Raw genomic sequence first — 25,610 nt, 5'->3', positions numbered from 1 at the left:
TACGCACACGAAACGTACTCAACAACGTCAACTCTGTTGACTCCTCGGATACAGATGATCATTAAGCGCACGCTTGCAATCGAACAGCTTTCCACTCGATCTGGGATGACAGACAAACATGGCAGGACCCATTAGCTCTCTAACCGTACAACATTCTCGTTGACTCTGTGGCTCACCTCAGATGCAGTCAGGAAGGTGCTCGAATATCTTCCTCAAACCAGCTTCATACCCGTTGATAAGGCGATTGGCGCAGGTTTCGCACCTTACAGCATCATAGATAGCGTCCTCGACGACAGGACACATGTGTGTGATTCTATCGGCAACGCAGACCCGATGGACAGCGATCGCAGCGTCTTTCATGACACGACCGAACCTGCCTTCGCTATGCTTGTACGCTGGACAACCTTGACCGTACCGTCGTTTACATTTTGTGCCAAATCCTTCGAATTTGATATTCACCCGTAAATCGGTGTATAGATTCGGCAGACCAGTCAGGATTCGTTCGAATGCTTGTGCGCGTGCTCGATGCAATTCCATAAGCCGTCGATAGTAACTTGGTGCTTGTTCACGAAGAAGTTTTTCTAGGATTGGCGAGAACTCCGTCAGTGACTGTCGGAGTGTCCCTCTGGATGCGGTACGTGCAGCGGGAAGGTCGTCGTGGATAGCTGCGAGGGTGTATCGGATGAAGGGGGATGCAGTCGAATGGTTGCTGATGAAGATATCGAGGAAGGTGGTGGAATCGTACTTCTTAGAAGCTTGATATGCTTCCCAGAAGTGCTCGCCGATCTCGTTCTGGGTGAAGACTGCAGCTTGCTTTGGCTTGAAGAAGGAACACAGAATCATTGACAGTGCGTTCGAAGTCACCGAGGCAAGAAGAATTCGTGGTGTTTCCTTGATTGAAGGATCTCGCTCGAGACGCCCGAACCACTCTGGCGAAGCCTCCGTAATGGATCCGAAGGCGACACGGAAGGCGACACCATCGTTCGCTTCGAGAATTGTGTCACCTCCAATCGAGAAGTCGGGGTGGAAGGTGGAACCTGATTGAAGAGGTCCATCGGAGGCATTAGGAAGGTTAGGATCATTCCATGATCCGCCAGACACGGTGGATGTGGCTTTCACCCAGCCTGAAAGGAAGAGTCAGTGAGGCTTCCTTTCCATTTGAGGCCCATACTGACATTGAACCGATCCGTTCGGATCGGGGTGCGGGACGAAGGAGTCTAAGTCGGCAACCGGACGCTGAGACATGGCTATTTAAGCGCATCGAGTGTTGACTTGTGTAGACACACGGAAAAGGAAGAGAAGGGCGTAGAATCGTGAGAGCGAACACATTAGAGGCAAGGGAGGAGGATGATGATTAGCTGGCCCGCACAGACCTCATCTCATCTGTCATCACCGTCCGCCACATTCAGTTCTTGATCCCATCACCAGGAGTGCGAGCTTTAAGAGGTTCACTTTTCGCCACCCACGAGGAACCCGCAGCCTTATCATGTGGGGTCTCCGCTTCAAACTCGCTTGTGACGAAAGCAAATAAACGTTTGCTGGTTCCCCGTGTTGACCGGAACATCCTCTCTATCCTTCCATTCATCAAGTCACAAACACTCATAGACGTTCTTCATACCTTCGAATAGGGGGTACTATACACTGCTTCTCGAAGAACGTTCTTCTTCCCTCTAGGCAACCTCATTATAATAGAACGCTCGCCCAACATGATCACCCGACCTAATTCCGCACCTGCTAGCAACAACAACAACATTACCGAAATGACCCCCACACCTCGATCCCCTCCACAACAACATGCACACCTACCTACCAGACCATCTCCTCTATCTGCTCCCGTCACAGCAGGCTCTTCTCCCAAAGCGAGGAGGGTATCCCTCGCCGCCGCTGAAGCCTCGTCAAGCAAGCTTTCATCAGTAGTCTCGAGCAGCAAGCTGAATGGGATCAACCAGAATGGCAAAGGACGCGTTCTCGGTTTACAGGAGAAATTGAGGAAGGAGGTTGATGGAGTAGTCAAGAGAAGGTCGGGTGGTGTGCTTGCCAGAGGGTGGGTAATCGTTTTCACTCACACAACTTTCAACATCCTCACTTTTAAATGAGTTTACCGTGAGAAAAGCTAACAATATATGACACCTCCTCCATAGCTATATCTTGAAGACAGGTCCGTATCGATGGAAAGAGACGCGGTTATAAGCTGTTGCTGATGTCTTGTCAACGATTTCAGATCATTACCCCACTGGACGAGCTATGGACCTCGAAATCACGATTCAAGGAGCTCCCAACTTTCGAGCTCCAGATGAGGAAAGCCTCAACGTATTTGGGGTGCGTCCGTGTCCAGCCAACTGAAACCATCAGACAAGCTAACATGTATTTTCTGCCCAGGTCGCACAACCGACAGCCGCAGGTCTAAAGTCTATCTTAACCCTCCTAGGCTGTCAGCCCCACAGGCATGTCCGCAAACCGCATTCTCGCAGAGCTTCGGTTCCAGTCGGTGATCGGGCAGAAAGAGGGAAGATGGGAAGGGTCGTGTCGCAGCCCAATGCTAGTCCTTTGGCGGAATCGGTATCCACAGACGGTTCAGTATCCAGTGAGGATGAGGAGCAAGGTCAAACTATTTGGTTTAGTACGAGAGAAGAAACTTTAGGTGAGCACTCCTCGGTCAGAGAGAACCATGAAAGCGTGCTAATGCCTCGCTTGCCACTACAGTGTACTGGTGAGCTTGATCCCTTTCCTACTCGCCGGGAATTAAATTTGCTGATATTGATCTGTACATAGCAACGGTCGTCCATATGTCCTTCGAGATGCCGCTCAGCCATACCAGACCCTTGCCCTTTCCGACCGAGCGACCAATCTCGAAGATATCGAAAGGCGTCTGAAACTCGATATCCTCGACGAAGCCCGGAAGTATGGAGGGATGATATTGACTCATGACGAGATCACTGGAGGAAAGATCATACCCACTTGGGTCAGCGTGGACGAGGAGAGCATACAGACGCCCAAGGAAGTCTGGCAGGATATGAAGGAGCGAGGGTGGAGGGTTGATTACTGGAGAATACCAATTGCACCAGATACTCCTATCGAGGTCAGTTGAACGATCAGCGTCACATTGAGGCTCTTGACTGAATACCGTGTAGCACAACTACCTTGACGCATATGTTTCGGTGTTGAAAAACGCGGATCCGCAAACCACAGCTTTAGTCTTCAACTGTGGCATGGGAGTTGTCAGAAGTGAGTGCAGTGGATTACTCATGTCTTGGTCACACACTAATGAGGCCATAGCAACCTTCGCCATGTGTGCGGCATTACTGCTCAGGCGTAAACAGCTGCTTCTTCGGGATATGAACGACCCATTCTCCTCCGTCACTGATTCGGGATTAGCTACAGTGGGTGTCAACTTCGAAACAGAACACAGCATCTGGCTAATGTTCACTTTGATGTAGCCTTCACAACAAGTGCCGCAGGCTGCCCTGTTCCTCGAGCAAGCTACGCTTCAGCAGGCTCTCAACAAGAGTTTGCTCAAGGTGACCCGCGTACTGGACAGAAGTGAGTCTAGTCTAGTGATTTTGACAGAACATCACTAAATCACAACGCATCAGATCTACCTTCAAAACACCCGTCCACTGCAATCGACCTCCTATCCTCTCAGCCATCTTTGCTTGAGCAGCTCCGTAAGGCTCATATGGGAAGTTACCAGATTGTTCTGTCTCTTCTGTCAAGTCTCGATCACGGCAAACAGATGAAACGGCTGGTGGACGCCGTAATTGATACATGTCAGCTTCGGCCTCCTCTTCACATCCGCCACAGGTAAAGCTGACTCTGAGATTCAGGTGATGCGGTCATTAATCTTCGAGAGAACGTGATAGAACATCGTATCAAGTATAGTGTATCCGCCATGGACGACAGAAACCGTCAAGTGTGGCTAGACAAAGCTTTGCGTTCTGTGAGTTCGATCTCGACTTTATGAGAAGGAAAGTGCAACTGATCTGCCTCCAGCTCGAACAATACTTTGACTTGATCGTGTTCGCTTCTTATGTCGAAGAAACGGATGCTGGGACGAATGGTGTAACCTTTTCTTCGTGGTTGAAAGTACGTCGGTCTACTGGGTCAATTCTGATGGAGCTAATCTTTTTGAAACGTACGCAGAGTCGTCCTGAAATCTGGAAGTGAGTTGTGCATATTTCTCACCAAGTCTGTGGCTGATCATACTCTGTCAGCCAAATCAAAGTTCTCAGAAGAAGTGGCGGGAACAGACTCTTTGCCTTTGCCCCGGTTAACGATCTCAGTCTGATATCCAAGTCGTCGGAGATGGGAGATAGTGACTTCAACAGAAGGCGAGACGTTGATGTGCAAGGCGGCAAAGTCCTAGGCGACGAGTGGGCAGAGCATGTCGTCATCGACAGAAGCGGTATCATGCTTCGAGCTTCGTGAGTACTCGATTTATATCCTTTATGGTTGTGATGTGCTCACTCAAATGGATAACCGTAGTACACTCCTGGTATGTAGATTCTCTGCCATCGTTTCAACGTGTGCAGTATTCGCTGACCTATCTGCAGAAATCAGACCTCTGGTTGACCGAGTCGGCTGCCTCCACCGAGGGTATCCGAGGTGCTGTCGGCTTCCGTCAAGTCAGAGGAAGTACAGTCTACGCTACTGGTCAACCGACGCAGGACGCCATCTCGACGATCTTGCAGATAGTCCATCGACGATCACCGAAGATCACGACAGTGTTGTGGGTCTGTTTGCGAGAGGAGCCGCTAGTCATGATCAACGGTATGGTATACCCTTCGAAAACTTGTAAAGCCAACCATGCTGACGTCAAGCGCTTGCCCCATACAGGGACTCCTTACTGTCTCCGCCGAGATGGTACCGCATTGCGAAATCTCCGAGACTACTCTGGAGTATCGTCTTCGCGTCTCGAGATGCTAGAACAACGGTTGAAGAGCGATGTGATCAACGAGATTGATCAGTTCCAGGGTAGAGTTCTACTTCACACCGAAACGGCAGATGGTGAAGTCGTCCCGGTATGGGAGAGTGTCGACAAGACGGATGTTGCTTCTGTCAGGGAGGTTATGGACGACGCTGCCGCACATTCCAAGGATGTCCGCCTGGAGTTCGTGCGCATACCAGTCACTTCCGAATCATCCCCCGATGTAAGTACTCATCTTCACAACATCGGAAGCGAACAGGATATTGGCTAATACTCCCTTGCAGTTCCACGATATCACCGAGCTACTTGATATCTTGCTTCGTGCAGACCTCGATCGAAGCGCGATCATCCTGAACGATCAGCTAGGCCGAGGCAGAAGCAGTACGACCGCTGTCATTGTGCTGCTCATCCAGCAATGGTTGAAGAAGGGACGTCAAGAGGGTTCCTCAACGCCCCATACGCCGTCTAGGGGCCGATCAGCTATGCACCACAAGAACACCACAACATCGACATCGAGAACCAGCTGGCAGATCATCAACTCTTGTTTACGTCTCATCAGGAATGGGTTGGATGTGAAACAGGTAGGTTCTCTGCGTTTTGAGCTATGAGTCCGGGTGCTGAGGTGCCGGTGCTAGCGGGTGGACGAAGCGATTGACGCCACAGCTGCCCAATTCAACCTTCGCGAGGCGATCGAAGATCTTAGGACGAAAGCTCAGGAAGCGCAGGATGCAGAGACCAAATCAAAATACACGGAACGAGGTGAGTCTACCGTTCATGACATCGCTGTGGTAGACTGATGTGGGACGCTATAGGTCTCTACCACCTTCGACGCTACTATCATCTCCTTATCTTCCAAGCCTATTTGGACAGTCGTCCGCCGAGTGAGGAGAACCCATACTCCTTCGAGTCGTTTGTGAAGCATCGACCAGTATTCAAGACCCTTGAGAAAGAGCTGGTTGATGGTGGTCTAGAGAGTCTGGCGCCTCTGGAGAGGATCGAACCTGCGGATGGCATGGCACTACCAGATGAAGTGACGCAGGTGGTAGCGAATCGATCAGGGGCGATCCTGTCTGCTCAAACTATCTTGAAGTCGGACTTCTTCTCTGGGCTGCAGAAGCAAAGTCTGCCAGATCGAGTGGAAGGTGCTGCGAACTATCGACGCTTGCCCCTGATATGCGATGCGGAAGTACCACGACCCAAGGCCTTAGAAGACCAACACTACGTATACGGGACTGGTATGCCATCCTGGATTGGCTTGAAGAACGCTCTCGCCAAGATGGAAGCTGGACCTAATGGGTCTCGTCGAGTAACATGGACATCTCTCCGAGAAGAACCAGTCCTCTATATCAAATCCCGACCTCACGTACTGAGACTGATCGACAAACCGCTTACCAACGTCGAGACCACCGGTGTCACAGCTGCTGTGGTGGAAAGGATGGAAGTGGCGCTCAAGCAAGATGTGTTGAAAGAGTTGAGAGCTGGAGAAGGGAGATTGTTGTTGCACGACGAGGTGGAGACGAAGCCCGGGACATACGAGATCATCCCAATCTGGGAGACATTGGAGGAAAGCGAGGTGTTGACGCCTAAGGAGTTGTACGCGAGCGTGATCAATGAAGGATACAAGGTGGACTATATCCGAGTGGCAATTGTGAGCATGGAGCCTCATGAACTGTAAAATATCGTTTGCTGACGATGACTTGCAGACGGACGAGCAAGCACCGCTGCCTGCATCGTTCCAGGTCTTAGTGAAGAGAGTGGCCGAAGGCTTGAAACAAGGGACGGACTTCGTGTATGTGCCGATGAGCTTTCTAACAGCTGAATCGTCACAGAAACAAGACGCTGATCTCACTTGTCCATAGATTCAACTGTCAAATGGGTAGAGGGCGAACGACGACCGGAATGACAGTCGCGTCTCTCATCGCGACGATCGCGACGGACGATCATGCTTTTGAGGTGTTCAGTTCAGCTTCGGAGGAAGAGGATGACGAAGACCTGGATCAGGTGCCGGAAGCAACTCAGTATCTCAACGGTGAGCTATTTCCCGAGCGACGCTGCATTGGACCCAGAAGTGACGGTCGCTGACTATTGTCATTTGCATAGGCGAATACAAGATCATCTTGCAGCTTGTCACGGTGATGAGTCATGGAAAGGGTGAGCGGGTGCCATTCTCCCTGCTCATGAATATTGCTGATATCAGAGGAAATGACAGAGGCGAAGCGAATCACGGACCATGTAATCAACCTGATGGAGGGTGTGCAGAACCTACGAAAGGCCGTATACGAGTATGTCTGATGTCCTGGGCTGTCAATCGTTTGGTTGTATGTAGCCCATGCTGACACTTGACGGGTGTACAGCTTCAAGCTACAAGTGGACGCCGCCGAGCCCGGATCTGCGAAACACAAAGCGCAAGCTACCCGAGCCATCAACTACCTATATCGATGTGAGTCACACACTTCCTCATCTCTGACTCGTAGGAATGAACCTCACTGATGTGAGCACCCTGCGCCATGTGTAGACGGCGCTCTGATTGTGCTTGCCAACTTTTTGTTGGAGACGAAAGAACAGGGTATTTCGTTGGACGAGGTTGATTTCCCAGCGTGGTTCGAACAGCATAGAGAGATCAGGTCGATTTTGAGTCGAAAGACGCTGGAGTAGTGTGATTGTGAGAAAGGGAGGGATCAATGATAGAGGTCGGTTTCTTTACGCTAGTCTAGGTTACTCTGTTTGTCAGGCATAGGAAGAAGTATAATGTTTCTATAATCCACAAGGACAGTGCATCTATTTGTCGATACGACATCGCGCATCGAATTACATCTCGGCCAAATATGCATCTCGTAAACTATATTACTTCTCCACTTGGTATGCTCATCATCCCTGCCACTGCTGACCTGGATACCCTTGTTGACCGTTGCCTTGTCCTTGGACCTGACCTTGACCTTGACCTTGTCCAGGTTGTCCCGCTTGACTCAGCATCATAGCCTGATATTGCGCTGCAAATCTCGGATTGATAGCTGGGAAACCACCTGGTTGGCCTTGAGGCTGTTGGGCAGGGAATTGAGGAGAGGGTACGTATGGTGATCCATGTTGGAACCCAGCTCCAGAAGATGGGGATGGAAGACCTGTCGATGGGAGATGAGGTTGATACGTATCTTGATGATATTGTTGGAACTGTTGTTGCTGTTGCTGTTGTTGTTGATGGAATGGCGGTTGTACGAACTGCTGTTGGTGTCGTTGGGGTATCGAAGGAGGTTGCCAATGTTGTTGTAATTGGGGATATAACGGTTGTTGTTGTTGTTGGTGGTGGAAGTTTTGATTTTGATTTGGAGTTTGGAACATTTGCGTGGGTATTTGTTGTTGGTGATGTTGTAATGGATTAGGTGGAAGTGGGAATGCTGGTCGACCACCACCACCACCACCACCGGCGGCTGAGTGATTGCTGACGTTCGAATCCCTTCTTTGACCACCACCACCACCTCTTTGTCCTCCGCTATTACCACCCCTTCCCCTTCCTCTTCCCCTTTCTCTACCTTGTCCTCTTCCTCGTCCTTGTCCTTGTCCTCTTCCGCCTCTTCCACCACCACCATCCCTTCTCGACTCCTGTCTCGGAGCGTCACTTCCGCCCGCGCCCGCGCCCGCCGCGGACATCGGCTCGTCCACCTCATATGGTTCTGGCATTGGTCGTCCCTTCGTCGTAGATGTTGTTGAACCCATCTCCCATCTATCTCTATCATCCTCGTCACCACCATACATGCTCCCTGCATCCGCTTCCGATCCATCTTCCGAAGGTTGATAATCGAAATGTGGTCTAGCCGGTAATCCCGCACCTGTGGGCAATCTTGGTGTTCCCATGACACTGGGAGTTTGAGATTGTCCTCTCTGTTTGTTATTGTTCTTTGATTGTTTACGTCGTCGCTTCGCTTCAGCTTCTGCTTCGTCGTCAGACCATTCCATCTCTTCTTCACCGATTTCTTCGTCGTACAAGTTCGACGCGTCAGATCCTTTGAATCGCGGATCTCGCACTGCGAGCATGTTGACGAATCGTCGATAGGAGGGGTTGAGGGGGTAAAATAGTCTGGTGCCGGCAGCTAAGCTTTCAGGTGCGGGGTAAGGGAAGGGAGGTGGGGGTAGTCGGATAGTGTAGAATGGTGAGGTGAGAGGACCGAATGTCTCGTGGACCTGTAAAGAGTCGCATAAGGTCAGTTGTCGGTGGTGATCACTCGTCAACTGTAGGTGAGGTGGGACTTACGGTACCCAACACCCTCCCATCTTCCCAACACAACACACTCCCTTCTTCCAACCACCCTTCGTCCGCTGCACCGGGTCGAGACTGCATAGCACGAACGACAACTGTTCCAGACGAAGTGAAATTGTGTTCTGTCGAAGGCTTCTTCTGCTTTTTACTCTCTTCCATAGCTGTAACCTTCACTTCCACCATATCAGACGATGCTGTTGTTATTGACTCGACCTCGCCATCTTCCATCGGTGCTTCCGACTCATCCTTTGCCATTTGCACAATTTCTTCCTCCTTCTGCGCTTCTACTTCCTGTTCCTTCTGTCTCTTCTCCAACCAAAGTTCCACCTTCTTCTCCCTCATCCAACTGACAACGTCACCTGCCAAACTGACCCCTTCTCCTTGTGGCAGTTTCTCCATTGGAGGCTGTTCTACCGCCGGCAATGGTTTCTCATGTGTCGAGGTGATAGGACCCGCAGCACCTGCTGACGGATCATCATCCTCGTCATCGTCCATAAATTCGAAGCCTAGTTTGGATAAGCCGGGATAAGAAGTATCGGCGTCGGCGTCCTCTTCTTCTTCTTCGGAAGACGACTCGTAAGAAGAATCGGTCTCGTACTCCGCTTCCGCTTCGATGGCGGCGGCACTTTGAGCTTCGGTGGATGGAGGGGCATTGATGAATGTGTCGAGTTCAGCTTTCATCGCTTGATGTTTCTCTTCAGTCATCGGTTCGTCCTTTTTCTCCTCCTCGTCGTCACTTGATTCAAACTCGCTTGATGATTCACCACTCGAACTGTGCTCTGTTACTCCAGCTCCGACTCCGCTCTCGACTTGCACTCCTTCACCGCCAGCTGAAGCCGATCCTTGATCAACCTCTTTCCCTTTACCCTTATCTAGTCGTTTGGCCTTCATACTCTCCTCTACCAACTTTCGTTTCTCAGCAGCTGTCATACTGACGGGTGGCATCGACCCGACCACCTGATTACTGTTCACCATCTCCATGATGACAGCCAGATCTTGGGGTATACTAGGGTTCGGAGGGAGCTTGAATGGTGATCCGACAGAACTACTCGGTGCTTGTGCCGAATATTGATGTTGAGCAGGAGGAAAGGGAGGAGGGAGATCATCCGAGTCATCTTCTGGATCAATTGTTAAGACGGCCTCGAGCTCGGCGTCCGAGTCGTCCTCTTCGATCACGGTCTGGTGAGGGGGTGGATGTTGATCCGACATTGAAGCTGCTCTTTCGCTGTATAAGGATAGTGGTTACAGCTAGTTATGTAGAGATGTAGAGTTAGACAGTATCGCCATCACTCACAAAAGTTGAATTGCCTTTAGCTCAAGTCTGTACGAACCGAGTGGAGGCTAACGGCTTCATGCAAAAGCAAAATAAACCTTCTTATCTAGGCTGACTACATAAGATCCCACGTGTACGTGGATGTGCATCGCACTCGCTTAAGTATATGTACCCGCCTGATTTCACGTTTGGGGCAACGAAAAAAAAGGGAGCTGTAGCTCAATTGGTAGAGTGACGGATTCCAACCTTTTCCCTTCAATCAAATACCCTCTCTTATCCTGCAGGATTGGATGATAAAGGGTCATTGAGTTATCCGTCGGTCGCAGGTTCGATTCCTGTCAGCTTCAACGAGCTTTGAGAGAACGTATATTTCTTGGTCGAGCTTTTTTACATCTTCATCATGTTTGGAGCGTCTTGTCGAATCAAGTCAAGTCATGCAAACGTAAACAGGGGAAGGTGCAGTGTACACCAAGACACTTTTACCATTTTTTGTCGCTTCTTGTCAAGTCGCGTTACCAGGTGCCAGTAACAGTGCTGTTGAAGAAGCTCAATCGGGGATAGGGCTCTAAGGTAACGATCGCCACGACAACGCTCGAGCATGCCGCATTCGCGTTTTGCCAATCACGTTTCACGCTCACCCCAGCTGAAGAAGCGTGTGCATAATAAAGCACATCTATAATTCTGTATTACTCTATTTATATGACTTCTACCAAACCACCAGCTCTCTCAATTGAATTACGCCGAAGTAGCGGTGGTCGTAGCACTGCTTTCCATCCCGTTCTCATTCACCACCGTTCCCATCTCCATGCCCTTCCTCGCCCGAGCATGAGCATTGACCTTCTCCCTGTCCACTTCCGATCGGGCAAGTTCGAGCAAGGCACCTAAATCTCTAGGTCCGATAAAGTTCTTTCGACCATCGATGATCCAAGTAAGGACAGAGATGATAGCTGATAGCGAACGAACAAGTCAGCATGAGGACGGCCCAACTATACACAGGAAGAGACGTAATACTCACTGACGATGGCCAAGACGACGACAGCATAGTTCATGTTGGTTCCGGTAACAGGGAGCTCAGGTGGGAAGAGGAAGAAGACGGTGGTGAGCGCAGTGAAGGCAAGACCGATCTGTGTAAGATGACCGAGGCGTAAGCACAATTGAACTTCAGATTGGAACTCAAGCTACTTACAACATTGCAGATGGGTCCGAGGATGGGTCCGAGCGTGAATGTAGGTGCGGGGAGAGATGGAGGTCGGAGAATATGTCGGCCACGAACAAGCACAAGCAAAACTACGATCGAGGAGTGTCAGCGTGAACCCCAAGTGGACCATGATATCGACAGGAGCTCACTCGGGATGGAGTAGGAGATGTTCAAGAACACCACTGAGCTCGACAAGATAGCGTTCAAAGCAGCACTCGAACCAAGATAGACACATCCGAAAATGATAACACAGACGGTGGTCAACAAGACCGATGGAATTGGGACACCACTTCGGTTCATGATTGAGAAAACTCGAGAAAAGGGAAGACCACCATCTCGTGCGAAAGCGTAGGACATTCGTGACGAAGCGGTGAGAAGACCTTGGGCGGTGAAAGCCATCGCTACGATTGGGAACATCTGCGGTATGGTCAATTTCGTTTTCAAAACAGATTTCACGAGATGGAAGTACAACGTACCTGCAAGCAGACGGCACCTGCTCTGGAACCGGTGGCTTGATACATTGACTCCAAGAGAGGTCCAGCTGACGAAGTGTTGACCAAGTCGACGGACTTGATGCTGAACAATAGACAGATCAAGAACACGAAAGAACTGGAAGCACCGATGAGAACCGCAAAGATCATGGTTTTAGGAGCGTTGATGTGGGGGTTAGGCATCTCTTCGACCATGTGTGAAACGGCATCGTAACCGGTAAGACCGAAGGAGCCTGTGAAATGGGCGTAAGCTCAATGACGTTGCGTGCTAAAGCCGCTGGACTTACTCTGCAAAAGTCCGAGGATCCAAGCGACACCATCGTTCCATCCAGTCTCGTTGATGTAGGTTCGGAAGACAAAGTCACCAGACTGGAAGTCAGGCGAGGCCGTGGAAAGACAAACAATGATGATAATCACAGCGCCGACAAGAGACCTGTAGGGTACATTCAGCGTGATTCATCGGAAAGTTGCAGAAGGAGATGCTACTTACCAGATAATAGCACTTTGGTTGATACCTGGCAACAATCTGAGCGCAAAGATGTTGAGAGCACAAGCTCCGAGAGTGTAGATAACGTAGATGAGGAAGATATGCCACCTTTCCGACTCGTAGTTGGGATGAAGAAGACCGATCACACCGGTGATGAGAGAACCGGCGAGAGATCCAGCAGTAGCGGTGAGGGCGATCCAACCTGTGACAGCGAACCATCCGCAAACCCATGAGATGGCCTAGAGTAGGATGAAGATATAGTCAGCATCAAACATCGAGACATGGAACCACTATGGTGTGCCAGGCAGCAGTGTAACTCACCGGTGCCCATTTTGCCGGAGCCAAGATAGCAGCCCAGTGGTACTGTCCTCCGGAAGTAGGGAAGACATGACAGATCTCTGCCATACTAGCTGCCATTGCCAAATTTCCAATAGCAGAGGGGACGATACCCCAGATGACGGCTGTTGGTCCTCCCGAAGGTAAAGCAATCGAGAGGGAAGTCGCCATTGCTGTCCAAGAATTGAGGACGGCATATGCGAGACCGACTGAAGACGAGGCACAACGTATATCAGCAACTGTAGCGATTAGGCAGTGATATGGAGCGGTTGAGCGGTGAGTGCAAGCACAGCGACTCACTCAAACTGAGTAGCTTGAAATTCTTGTGCGGCGAAACGAATCCTGCATCCCCTTCGACATGTATCTTGCTTGCATATGGTCCTAATCCTTCTTGTTCTCTCTGAATCGATTCGGTGACTGCTTGTATCGAGTAAGGACCCTTGAGAGGGAGTTGACCCTCTCTAGCAGAGGTAGAACCTTCGGCCATGGCGAGGTGAGGTGGAGCTCGGTGTCGAGACGATCAGGTAGCAAGGTGTTTATCTACTTCTGTAAGGCGATCGAAGCAACGTCGACTATGTCTCAAGTCGAGGTGATCAGGAAAGAAGATGAGAAGTTGATAAGATCTCGAATGTGTTCAAGCAATGTATGGATACAAACGATCAAGTTATCGAATCAATCAATCTGTCGTTTAGTCAATTGGATGGACCAAAGATATTTTTGTCTTTTTGACAACGACAACAAACGAACCTGGTGATAACAAGTAACCGAAATTTACAGTCGTCCAACCCAACTCGGTCCATTCCATTCCATTCATTATTCCGTAACCCCTTGAGACCGAGCCGAGTCATAGTGCAAGCTGGCCCCGGTCGGATGTATGGACGGATTGGAGCAGAGCAGAACAGAGCAGATGAAGCTACGCATGCGAAAAATTGCTTTGGCTCTGTTCAACCTCGCTAAGGAGAGACGTCTTTCAAACTTTGTTCGCTTAAACTAATGGATGGTCATCGGTTTAGTCATCGTGCCTGAGAATTTATTTTGGGAGCATAAACGAGGTATTTCCGGAGACTCCACGTCCAACGGCCGAATCGGGACTGGTTGTACGTATCGTGGGGGTGTGGAATGAACAAAGTCTACAGGTCCCGTATCACGTCCACAAATAGCCTCGAATGGCGTATCGCGCACCTGAAAGCTTACTTGGAAGAGGAGGAGGAGGAGGAGATGATAGAAGCATTCGCTAAGATAAGACAAGAGAAGGGCACGGTGTATCAATGAGGGATAACGCATCTGACCTATCAACAATCATAAGCAATCGCATCGGGTCGCCTTCCCGGGTCGATACTTGACTTTTGTTCGTCTATGCTTGCATGTTGACTCATGTACAACGACTCTGCCAGGCTGTACTTGGATATGCTTGTGATTATGATACAACGTTTCCTTTGCCCAGATCCTACTCCCATCTGCGACTACGAGATCCCAACCTTTTTCATACTAATCGTCAAAGAGAGGCTCGAACTACCCGAATTTATTCGAACATCAGCTCAGAATGGCGGGATGAGATACCCTCGCACTCACGTTTCCCTTTCGAGTCATCTGGGTCTGGGCAAAATTCTCTTCATCAGAATCATCGAGCTCGTCCTCTTCTTCCACCCGCTCCGGTGCTTTTCGAACTTCCTTCTCAGGTGATCTTGACGTTGTCTTCACGGGTGACTTGCTCCCACTTCTCTTCTCCGGCGAAACACTTTCTCGTAATACGCTTCCACCTCTCTTTTGCGGAGAGACACTTCGCCCTTGTGCGGACGATACGCTCCCCCTTTTCTTCGTCGGAGAGCGACTATCATCTCGCGACTCGCCACCTCCTCGCTTCGTCGGAGAAACGCTCTTCCCCTTTGCGTTATCGAGATGATCATCTTCCCCTGGCAGAGCCCATACGAGATTGCTATCATCCGCCACCCATGTTGGTCGACCAGTAGTACTTGGTCCAGCCTCTCCCGCTCCTTCACCAGCTCCGGTCGCCAGCATCTCTTGCTCCCTGCTTCTCGTCCCCTCCGCCGCGATATCAGGTTGGCGCGTTTGAGCCTGACTCATCCTGAACTCTTCCTCCATCTCTCTCTCATCCTCCTCTTCTGCGTTTTCCAACTCCTCGTCCAAGTCAATATCCCCCAATCCAGCCGCTGCGAGAACTTCCTCCTGCGTCATCCTGATTGTCTGAGTGTTCGCTGGTAATTCAGGTGGCGGTGATCCTTGAGAATGATTGGGTTGGCTCGTAGGGAAGAAAAGTCCCTCTTTCACGGGGGATGTATCGCGCCCTGGCGAAGCCCCGCGTGCTTCGTCTTCGTTGCCAGTTTGATCGACCATCGCACTTATCTGACGGGGTTGTCCTGAGTTTGATGGCAAAGCTCGTACTGGAGCGGAAGAACTAGCCATTGCAGCTAGTGAACCACCACTGATATGGACCGTAGCCATGGCCCCACCTTCCTGCTCGCCTGTGGAGAAGCTCAAACTCGATCGACTCCTCCTCTGTGACGGCACCTCTGATCCTCTTCTACTCCTCCCTGCACCACTTCCAGGTGGTTGAGGACCATCACCACCTCGCAAGGGAGTATCCGTACTTCGGGAGCGCTTGATATCGACCGAAGATTGACGGACGTCCGTGAAAGCTTCGCAGGAGGTGGTGGCAATTGCGCAGAAAATGGAGAATTCTTCCAATTCTTCCATAAGACTGGTCAGGGTTAAGGGCTGTGTAGCACTTGAAAACGAGACGTTGAGCGTGATCGACAGTTGTTCAGCAAGGACCAAAGTGGCCTGCCACCGGTATATCCACAACATGAGCCATGGCACCTTCGAAAGCGAGATATCGAGGAGCTCACCTTGAACTCCTTCATTGGCAAAGTGAGATCGATTCGTTTCTCCACAATCTCATAATCCTCAAACTCCCCTACATCAACCTTGATCTCTGTGCTCAACCCACTCGCACCACCTTCCCACGATTTCACCCTTACTTCATTCTTCGTGAACATCCATCCCAACTGATTCAAACCCCCGGCGGAGTTGCTGTTGGAAGGATAGCCCGACGTTGAGGAAATCGCAATAGAGAAGTGGTCGAGCCAGTCGCGCAGTGTTCGGGAGGCTATCGTGAAGCCGGAAGGGGTGGTGTCGGGATCGACATCTGCCCGAAGGAAGTCGGAGGATCCGAGATGAAGGGAATGTTTCTTGGTCACACCTACACAGGCGTACTGAATCAGCTGACCATCTGGGAAGGGAAGTGCTGATCCTGCTGACTGAGGCTCAGCCCACTTACCATGCTTGCAGACCAAACGCATGATTAATTTGGCTTCGATTCCCACTCTCGCATCATCATCACTCTCATAATCGTCCTCATCACCTATACGTCTTTGCGTACTCCCCCTTTCGGCACGCGTATCATCCGGATTAGTCACGCTTGTCGAAGCTCCTTTCCTTCGCTTTGTTGGACGGAGATCGTCAGAGGGGTCAATGATTCGGAGATCGACCCGGTTGACGGTGGTTATCTGAGAAGTCTTGCCAAGGACAGAGAGGACGGACTATAAATCGTGACGACAAATTATCAGCAGTGAATACCGATATCCAAGGGAGGATTAGAGGGGTTTCAGAGACGTCATTGTACTCACCTTGACTAGTAAGCGGCATTTCACCCCTTTTCGCTGTTTTGGCTCCCAACGACAGAAGAACGATTTATCGAGTTTGAACAGACAGAATGCAGATTTTGACGAGTTGGTCACAGACAGCTCCCACTACGCTCAAAACCATTAGATGATAAACATCGCACCTTCAATTGACCATACGGCACCTGGACGAGGATCCCGAGTGTAACGAATGATGCAACGGTGAAAGAGGACAGAGGAGGGGCCACCATCTGTATGAGAGGTGGAGGCGCAATCACTCACAGCTTTGGGCGAAGCATGGATATGAAGATCATCGCCAAATTTCGACGCGCACTGAAGTAGACGGACGAACGCTATGAGTTAAATCAGCATCCCACCTCATTAATCTAGTCCAGAGCGGAAAACGACGACCAATCGGCAGGACAGCTGTTCCTGCAGGACAGGGGACGGAGAGGTGATGCGCCAGAAGGAGAGACATACTCTTTATATTCTCGCCTTTGATAGACGCATCCATTCTGTCTTATTGCTATCCTGACATTTGTATACAGCTAGAGTAAACGGGAAGAAGGTGCATCCAAAGATGGAAGAGAGACTGAACATTAGTCGTCGTTGAGGGTGATTGTCGGTTGACGCGTCTGATTTCGCCTTGACCTCCACTTTGCCACCCACCATCTGCATACACCTCGATCAGCTGCAAGCTACATACAGCCTCATGCAACGCGCACACAAGCAGGGTTGAGTTCAGAAGACGGCAACGGACAAAATGAAGGTGCTCAACATAGGTGACATGTATGCTAGTATACAATGCATACGTCCCGGTGCAAATTATCCTTCCAACGCCGTTTCCTTCTTCTTCTTCTCACCCTTCTTTTTCCTCTTCACTTTCACTACCTCAATCTCCTGAGACGCCGACACTGGTACATCCGCTTCTGCGTTGTGATCTCTCATCACTCTCTGCTCCCCAGCATCATTTTCGTCGAGCTTATACTCCTCGAACCGAGAGGACGAGCCTCGTGTCGAAACGGGATTTGAGGCGATCAAATCCACACCAGCTAAACCTGATGTTGTTCTTGATAACGCTGGCGCTGGCGTCGTTGTGGACCTAGGAACGGCTGCACCTTCTGGAAGTTCGCCTGTGCGATCAAATTCCGGTGGAGGGGCCTTCTTCTTGCTCTTGCTCTTCATCTTTGATTTTGTCTTAGGCTTGCTTGATGAGCCGCCGGTTTCTGAACAATTGACGTAGGTCAGCTTTAGGTCACCAGATGTAGAAGATGAACAGCCACTCACCTCCACCGGCTAGCTCTGCATCGTCCAGCTTGACTATCGGTATATCGTCCACGTCCTCCAAGTCTTCATCCCGTTTATCGTAAAGATAGTACGGGTCATCTTTATGTTTCGCCTTTCTCGCTGCTCGCCGCTGTACATAATCAATTATCAGCTATTGATAAAGAAATCGCTTTGCTTGCAGGTGTTACTCACTCTCTCCTTCTCTTCTCGATCTTCTGTGCTGCCCACCTCACCCTCGGCTTTCTTTCCCTTGCCCTTCTTCTTCCCTTTCTTTTCCTGTTCTCTGAGAACCCTACGAAGCTCTTCCATACCCTTCCCACCACCTTCACCCAGATCCAACACCTCTTTCTCCGCTTCGCTGTGATCGCCATCTTCCCCATCTAGCTCTAAATCGGCATCGAAGCCTCCCCCAGAAACGATGTCCACGTCGAGATCCAGCCCATCGGGAAGTCGCACCGCTTCCTGCGCTTTGAAAGCCACCGCATTCAGTTCGTGGGATGTGAAAAGTGGTTGGAAGAGGAAGAGCGATTTAGGATATAGCGGGTTTACATTATCCTTCTCGTCCACAGCTGATTCGAAACCACCCTGAAGCTCGGGTATGTCTTCACTTCCGCCGTTCTTGACAACCCGTTTTGGTGGTGTGTGATGAGCGAGATCGGCCTCGACGAAGCTGATCAACTGAGATATCTCTACTGCTCGCTCTTGAACCTCGATGTCCAAACTCGTCAAGAATGGGGTTAAACCCTTCTTGATGGATGCGACGAGGTTCTTTGTTTCCTCGTGCTGTTCTGCCGTCCAGCGCGAAGAGACTGTAGCGGTGTGATGGGCAAAGACTTTGGCAACAGCGTGGAGGGAAAGTGTGATGAGAGAAGGCGAAGAGAGGTGTAATGTTGGCGATAGGATCGAGGAGATGGCGCTTAGAGGTGATGATAGCTCGCTAAGACAATACGAGTCGGCCCATTTCCCCATTGTCATGATTAAGGAAACCGTGTTACTCACCTCGCATATTCACCACACACCCAAACGGCTGCTTCGACCAAACCGTCCTCTCCTGTGCCATCCCGTCCCCTTTCTCTGAGGTCTTCATCTCCAAGTACCTTCTCCAGGACTCCCACCGCATACGTTCTGACACTCTTGACTCTGCCAATAATATCCAAAACTAGCCGTCGAATCTCAACACCAACATCCACATGGCTAACATAGGCGACATCCACCAAAACGGAGATCACCCATTCAAAGTCCGATACGTTGACGTATGTGTCGTGCGAGATAATGGAGAGCAGTCGTTGCGTGAGTAACAGTCGATATGCTGGTGATAGTGATACGGAAGTTGAAGTCGTAACCGGGTCCTTAGATCCATCAGGAGCGAGCTGATTGGCGATGGCTTGGAGAGACGCTACTGCTGAGGGCAGGTTGGACGTGTTCGATTCCGTAGGAGCAAGGTGAGTGAGAAGCTGATCTACGATATTTTGGAGATTATCGCGATCCACCATCGAAGTCACCAATTCTAAAGCCCGCATTCTGATCGAAACATCCGGGTCGTCCAAACTCTGCATGACCTCTTCCTGATACTCTGCGACCATCTGAGGATGCGTCGGTATGATCTTGACCATTGCTAACAAAGCAATGTACCGCACTGTATTACGACAAGCTAGTCAGCTCACATTCGTTCACCTGGTAACACCGGCTCACAATTCTGATCACCACCCTCATCACGCAGGTATCCACCTAATTTTTCCACACAGACTCGCGCCAAAGCTTCGCCCTCTGCTCTATCTGGGTCCAACATTCCGCCGACAATACATGTTCTTACACATTCGTACAGTAATGAGATGGCCGAGGTGTTGGATATCAGAGAAGTGATAGGCGGCAGTAGTTTTCGTACTAGTCTTGGTTCTAAAGGAGTGAGAATAGCGAACTGCGAATTCACACCTTGATCAGACTATATCGCCAGAAACAAACAGCGCGGCCGGATGACGTACCAGCTTGACAACCTTTATCAACATCCAATTGTTGCTGCTCCCCGTCAAAATTCCGAACAGCTCAGGCGCAAGAGGTAGGTAGTTCTTCCCACCTTGCCGTCTAGCCAACTCCATAACGACGCCCACTGTAGCCCCCACCACACCCTGATCGTCGTCCTGCAATCTCTCGCGCAAACGCGGGAACCCTTCTCGTAGTCCTTCGGGGAACGCCTCCCAACACGGAAGAAGACAGAGGACAGCACGTTTTCGTATTCGAGGAGAAGAGTGAGTGAGGAGGTGTAGTAAGTCCGGATGAAGCGTGGTGGAGAGCGAAGGGGAGAGGGAGAGAAGATGGGGTAGAGCGGTCAGTGGGAGTGGAGGAAGGGGTATATGAGGAGACATGAGGTCCTATAAACGTGTGTAGCTGTCAGCTGTTGCCACCAAATAGAGCCAATGTCCTGCTGCACACCTTCTTGATGCCGTTGACGGTGAGGACCACTTCCTCTGTATCACCTGAGAACGCCATAGGTGCAGCGAGGTATCCCAGCTCTGCAACACTCATATCAGTTCTGCACATTTTGAGACTCCCAACCGTTGACTCACGCTTCAGATGATATCTTGGCGAGCTCATGACCTCGACGACATGAAAAGCAAAACCAGGCGGTGGAGGTATAGGGTAGAGCATCATGAGCTGCAACAGCTATGTCAGCTATATCCCGTTCCTCGTCAAGAAAGGTAAGCTGCCAGCTCACATAACACATCTTCAAAACTGCCTCGGCTTTCAAAGCCATATCTTTACCTCTCAATTCATCCCTAATCTCTCCCATAGCTTCAGAGATGAACCCATCTTCCTGAGCCTTTGACGAGGCTTTGTGAGCTCGAAGACCTCGAATGAGATCTTGAAGTGTTCGCTCGAACATGTTGGGTTGACGGGTGTGTCGTTTCGTCCAACCCTCTTGGCTTGATGAGCAGGAAAAGGTCAGATGGGCTCGAAGGATATACAAGCTGTCCCGGTGCGTGAGGATGGAGGGGGTGTGTGGTGACGAGTATAGGTGGGACGCGGCGGCGAGGACCGATCGAAAGTAGTTACGTAACATAGGATGTAGTATCAAAAGTCGAATGTGTACTATAGTAAGTGGACATCACTTCGATCCATGTTATCTAATCGCTCTCTTCCTTGTTTTCAGCACAGAAACTAAGCCTCCGTAGCCACGATGGACGTCCCTCGGTTGATTCGGACGCAAATATCCACCTCGGAGCTGAACCCGCCTCAGGATCTCATTGACGGTAAGTTCGAACAGACAACGGAGAAGGGTAGCTAATCGAGGATGTGTCGGCGTCATAGGTATCAATAATGGTTCAGTAGCTTTACTTGAGATCGTCAAGGCTTTGGGCGAGTACCTGACGTCTACAGAGGACGACGTTAGATTGAAAGGTAAGTCACCTACGTCGTGCTGGCTCGATATAGCAAAATGTAGCTGAAAGTTGCTCCTTCTGTTTGCTCCTCAGGCCTCACATTTCTGTCCAACTTATTGCGTGTAATCAATCCTGCCAAGATCAATCGACAAGCAAGTAAGTCTTGTTCTCGGCCAGGGAGTGAAATCCTTCACCCCACTCCTACCTACCCGTCCATTTACTCCTCCTGATCGTTTACTCTTCCTCCCTCTTCACCTCTGTCTACACACTTTCCCGACTCCCTCTTCTCGCTTCCCTGCTCCTCTAAACTGCTTCGCCTTCTACTCCTTAGGCTCCTCCTTTCCTTCCTTCTTAATCTCTGTCCGCCTTTCTTCCATCTCCCAAATGGCTTTCCTCCTCATCCTGCTACTTGTTATCCTGCGCACAACATCGCTGACAGTCTTGACTTATGATTAGCGTCTACACTCACTAATTTCTACCTTTCAAAACTGGATGACTTCGATTCCCTTCCTCCGGCTCTGCACGGTCTCACGGTATTGGCGAAGCTCCCGGCATTTGATGATGCTGCTGCTGTACAGGTGTATAAGGGGTACGTCCACCTCTCGGGCTCGAGGAATGGGATACATTATTATTAATCTAGCTGACGGACGATTTTGAACAGGGTCGTCGAAGATGTCAACATGAAATCGTATGCTCAGGCAACTAGACATCTCGTATACGTGCTCTTCGACACACTCTTAGCAACCCATAGAAGTGGTGAGCTAAAGGAAGATAACTGAAACTTGTTTCGAGCCAGCTGACATGTATCTTCTTCATGCCCAGCGCTGAAACAGATGGGTACGGCTTTCATCAACAGCTACACCAAGATGGTAGATGGAGAGAAAGACCCCCGGAATCTACTATTGTTATTCTCGATGGATCGAGTCATCTTACTGGAGTTCGATGTCAAAGACCATATCGAGGTGAGCTGATCGTTACTAAAGGGCTTTGAGGGATGATAGCTGATCGTTGTCGATATCGGTAGGACTTATTCGACATCACATTCTGCTATTTCCCAATCACTTTCAGACCACCTCCCAACGATCCGTACGGTATCACAGCCGATGATCTGAAGCTCGCTCTGCGAGGGTGTATGTCGGCTTCGCCGTATTTTGCCAAGATGGCTTTGCCCTTATTCTTGGAAAAGTTTGCAACCGCTACAGGACAAAGTATGGTAAGTGACAACCACCTCATCTTTGACCCCGAGTGAAAGCTGATATATTTTCCGAGTAGAAGGATTTGCAGCAGACCATGGCTGCTTGTTTCCCAGTGTACGGCGCGGATGCTGTCGGCGAAAGGGGTTCTGAGCTATGGGAAGGCATCAAGACGGAGGTAAATCATATTCGGCATCACGCCATCCAATGGTCTGACTGATAGTCGCACAGATCTTGTACTCATCGGACACTACCATTGAGGCGGCTGCTTTATCCGCTCTCGAATCTCTGATACGTACGCTCTACCCTACGGAGCAAGACGCCCCGACAGGACTCGCTCAGGACATCATCAAGGAGTGTCTCACCATCTTGGATGAGCCGGATAAGAGTCAAGCACTAGCTGCCACGAAGATCCTGGCTGCGCTGCTACGAGCTTCTCGTATGGCACAGGTATCCTTTTCCTTTTCGCTTATGCTGATATGTCGTCGCAGCGTCCGCCGGCAAGTTCGCCATCTCACAAACCCTTCCAAAGCTCTTTCGACAATTCAACAGCCCTGCTTTGCCTTCCCATCGCTCTCCTATCTTGTCGACGATCTCATCACTTCTCATCGCTGCTCAATCCGTGTATGCTGCACCTAATACGACGAGACATCACAATGTCGAGAAGAGTCTTGAGCAGTACCGCGATGGTCTGATGGATGTTTTGCGAGAGGGTCTGAGGACGCAAGGATTGAAGGCGCCTGGCATAAGAGGAAGCGTGGCACTGGTTGAGATTCCCGCTTTCTGGGGTAGAGCAGAGGTGGAGGATATCGTCAGAGCTATGGACGAAATCTTGGTGCACGATGAGGATCCAGAAATACGGTAAGTAACAAACCTGTTCCGATGCTCGGCGCCGAGCTCACTGTCATGTACTTCGCAGACCTGAGGTGATCAAGGGTCTGACAAGTATCTCCAAGATTCATCCTACCACTATCGAATCTATCACACTCCCGCTACTATTCCATAATCTCCCCGATCAAGCGCCCGGAGCATCAGAGGCTGCCGCCCGAGACAAATACCGAAGTATTCTGGGGTCCCTGTCAGAACTCTGCGTCCAGCCTGCTTTGTTCCAAACTCTGGTAATCCGGATAACGACCAAGCTCGACCTACTTTCCTCAGTTCCTGCTGCACCGTCCTCCGACAACGATGAGTCGATGGGAGAAGTCGACTACAGAGAATGCAATATAGCCTACGCTTGGGACTTGCTCAATACACTTAATGGAGTGGTCGACGCAAAACTGCAGTCCAAGCACACCGATATCAGCAAGTATTTCGAGCAGTTGATACCGAGACTGTACACCCTCATCGTCGGAGCGAGTCAACCGAGAATAGGCAATGCCAAACCTTTGTTCAGCGATAGAAGACTGTTAAGCATCGTAGCTCGGATATCGGAGACAATGATGTGGGAGTTGCAGCCCGAGTAAGTCCAGGCGCAGAGCTTTTTGTGTCAATTTCCGGACCTCAGTGTACAGGAGCTTACTAGTATGTTTACAGGAGGCAAGCAAAGCAATTCAATGCTGTCTATGCCGCATTTGAGAAGGGCGAGCTGAAAGGAATCGTTCACGAACCGTCCCAAGTGGCATCTTCGAGCTCTCCTTTACGAGTAAGCTGGCCCGTTGACGGCAACTGTAAGCCCAAGCTAATGATTGCGAGTAGAACGGGGCCTCGACGACAGAGCAGGATCTCATCGCTATTTACTCCGCATCAGTACAAGGTCTCAAAGCAGATGTGAGCATGGTTCCTATTGCTTCGCATATATTTCTCAGACGCTGACTGCTGGATCAGACTGTACTGCCATTCGGATCCGCACCGGAGTATCTCAGCTCAAAGATCCACTGGGCAATTAATATAGCCCGAGATAACTTCCAAGTTCGATACGCCTTAGAGTTGATCTGCGCGTTTGTGAATAAGCGAGAAACGGAGTTGCGAGATTCGCTGGAGACCATTCTGGACAGAATATGGGAAGTCGATATCACGGATACGACGAAAGATTTCGAGATCAGACGACGAGCCTTATTGGTGTACCTCCATGTGAGTTGTCGTTGCGTTAAGGTCGAAATCAGCTGACAACCGGTCTTTGGCAGATAATCAAAGCCTTGGCGCTGTTGAGACAACCTTTGGCTTATTCCGCGCTGAATAGTGTTGTTGAAGCGCTGAGTTTATCGAATCTCGATCCGGAATTCGTTGGTGAAGCTGCCAAAGGCTTTGGTGTTTTGGCCAAGGGGAAAGAGAAAGGTTCTCACCTTACCGCTAAAGTGAGCTTGCGTTTGACGCATAATCTCGATTCATATCTGACATGCTTTTCTCTTTCTTGATAGTTATTACACGCTCAGAAACTGTGGAACTATGTCTTGCCAAAATTGATTGAAGGAGACAAAGACGCTCAAGGAAAGGGTCGAATCGTATATCTCGTCGCCTTCGCATCTCTCCTGCCTCTTGTCCCTGCATCATTGTGTCTATCGGACCTCGCCACGGTACGTATATGTGGCTCCCTGCGAGAGGGGTTGTGCTGATTGGTTGATTTACAGAACCTCCCTCTGATACTTCGCTCACTCTCACTTGCCAATCCGGTCCAACGCTCGAACGCTATTACTGCTCTCACGTCTATCTTGGAGACTGAGAACATGTCTGCGGATGTGGACAAGATCCTTCATGCTCAGGCTGGTACAATGGTGGAGGGGTTGTTGAAGAGCGCTTTGGTCGAAGAAGGGACGCCTTCGTCGGACGTGAGTTCATTCGGCGTCTTGTGTCCCCCTGTACTTACTTTGACGCTGACGAGTTCGGTGCTTCCCCCAAGCAGAAGGTCCGAAGCGCGGCTATACGGTGTCTGTCAACTTTCCCTGATGTGATTCGATTCGAAGTGCTCCACTCGACGAAATCATCAGTATTGAAGGAATTGGGCAAAGCATTGGATGACCCCCTCAGGTCAGTAAGAAAGGAAGCGGTGGAATGCAGAGCCAAATGGTTCAGATATGGTCAAGCGACGTAAGATGGGTTATATAGAGTAAAGTATGAGGAATATCCAACAGTATTTGCATGCATCGCATTTGTATAGGTTAGCTTTGGGAAACAATCCATGCCTCTTTATTCGTCATGGGCACCGGATTCAGGG

The 25,610-nt window shown here is 50.2% G+C and overlaps 7 protein-coding genes across 7 annotated transcripts; 2 read left to right on the top strand and 5 right to left on the bottom strand.

Moving 5' to 3' along the window:
- Positions 1-177: 177 nt before the first annotated feature.
- Positions 178-1,245, bottom strand: CI109_104561 (uncharacterized protein; the record flags this gene model as incomplete). Its single annotated transcript, XM_032006680.1, has 2 exons — positions 178-1,124; positions 1,176-1,245. 2 exons carry the CDS (start codon positions 1,243-1,245, stop codon positions 178-180), a joined length of 1,017 nt encoding a protein of 338 aa, XP_031859043.1.
- Positions 1,246-1,760: 515 nt separating this feature from the next.
- CI109_104560 (uncharacterized protein) lies at positions 1,761-7,579 on the top strand (the record flags this gene model as incomplete). Its single annotated transcript, XM_065967521.1, has 26 exons — positions 1,761-2,044; positions 2,142-2,158; positions 2,222-2,319; positions 2,380-2,641; positions 2,704-2,710; positions 2,773-3,079; positions 3,132-3,225; positions 3,277-3,380; positions 3,438-3,540; positions 3,594-3,767; positions 3,825-3,937; positions 3,991-4,083; positions 4,141-4,160; positions 4,212-4,421; positions 4,483-4,492; positions 4,551-4,767; positions 4,834-5,147; positions 5,209-5,505; positions 5,560-5,683; positions 5,737-6,572; positions 6,628-6,713; positions 6,784-6,953; positions 7,025-7,075; positions 7,134-7,206; positions 7,279-7,364; positions 7,440-7,579. The coding sequence occupies 26 exons, from the start codon at positions 1,761-1,763 to the stop codon at positions 7,577-7,579; spliced, it is 4,290 nt and encodes a 1,429-aa protein (XP_065823593.1).
- Positions 7,580-7,792: 213 nt separating this feature from the next.
- On the bottom strand, positions 7,793-10,530 carry CI109_104559 (uncharacterized protein; the record flags this gene model as incomplete). Its single annotated transcript, XM_032006682.2, has 3 exons — positions 7,793-9,100; positions 9,171-10,401; positions 10,508-10,530. 3 exons carry the CDS (start codon positions 10,528-10,530, stop codon positions 7,793-7,795), a joined length of 2,562 nt encoding a protein of 853 aa, XP_031859045.2.
- Positions 10,531-11,184: 654 nt separating this feature from the next.
- On the bottom strand, positions 11,185-13,448 carry CI109_104558 (uncharacterized protein; the record flags this gene model as incomplete). Its single annotated transcript, XM_032006683.1, has 9 exons — positions 11,185-11,396; positions 11,465-11,573; positions 11,636-11,736; positions 11,797-12,064; positions 12,124-12,371; positions 12,426-12,571; positions 12,629-12,864; positions 12,947-13,170; positions 13,262-13,448. The coding sequence occupies 9 exons, from the start codon at positions 13,446-13,448 to the stop codon at positions 11,185-11,187; spliced, it is 1,731 nt and encodes a 576-aa protein (XP_031859046.1).
- Positions 13,449-14,449: 1,001 nt separating this feature from the next.
- On the bottom strand, positions 14,450-17,116 carry CI109_104557 (uncharacterized protein; the record flags this gene model as incomplete). The annotated part of the gene is made up of 7 exons (XM_032006684.1): positions 14,450-14,473; positions 14,534-15,763; positions 15,829-16,181; positions 16,260-16,521; positions 16,609-16,731; positions 16,885-16,955; positions 17,083-17,116. The coding sequence occupies 7 exons, from the start codon at positions 17,114-17,116 to the stop codon at positions 14,450-14,452; spliced, it is 2,097 nt and encodes a 698-aa protein (XP_031859047.1).
- Positions 17,117-17,427: 311 nt separating this feature from the next.
- On the bottom strand, positions 17,428-20,770 carry CI109_104556 (uncharacterized protein; the record flags this gene model as incomplete). The annotated part of the gene is made up of 9 exons (XM_032006685.1): positions 17,428-17,828; positions 17,890-18,019; positions 18,082-18,826; positions 18,889-19,525; positions 19,582-19,807; positions 19,872-20,258; positions 20,320-20,399; positions 20,454-20,541; positions 20,603-20,770. The coding sequence occupies 9 exons, from the start codon at positions 20,768-20,770 to the stop codon at positions 17,428-17,430; spliced, it is 2,862 nt and encodes a 953-aa protein (XP_031859048.1).
- Positions 20,771-21,064: 294 nt separating this feature from the next.
- On the top strand, positions 21,065-25,487 carry CI109_104555 (uncharacterized protein; the record flags this gene model as incomplete). The annotated part of the gene is made up of 18 exons (XM_065967520.1): positions 21,065-21,137; positions 21,196-21,285; positions 21,360-21,422; positions 21,723-21,855; positions 21,928-22,022; positions 22,089-22,228; positions 22,291-22,479; positions 22,539-22,637; positions 22,691-22,898; positions 22,951-23,320; positions 23,379-23,918; positions 23,993-24,101; positions 24,155-24,226; positions 24,284-24,529; positions 24,583-24,753; positions 24,817-24,972; positions 25,027-25,224; positions 25,299-25,487. 18 exons carry the CDS (start codon positions 21,065-21,067, stop codon positions 25,485-25,487), a joined length of 3,141 nt encoding a protein of 1,046 aa, XP_065823592.1.
- Between the last annotated feature and the right edge of the window lie 123 nt (positions 25,488-25,610).

This window comes from Kwoniella shandongensis, chromosome 8 (assembly GCF_008629635.2).
Source record: "Kwoniella shandongensis chromosome 8, complete sequence".
NCBI classification, from domain to species: Eukaryota; Fungi; Basidiomycota; class Tremellomycetes; order Tremellales; family Cryptococcaceae; genus Kwoniella; species Kwoniella shandongensis.
The sequence above is the reverse complement of the archived record's forward strand: the minus strand, read 5'-3'. Positions and strand labels throughout refer to the sequence as shown.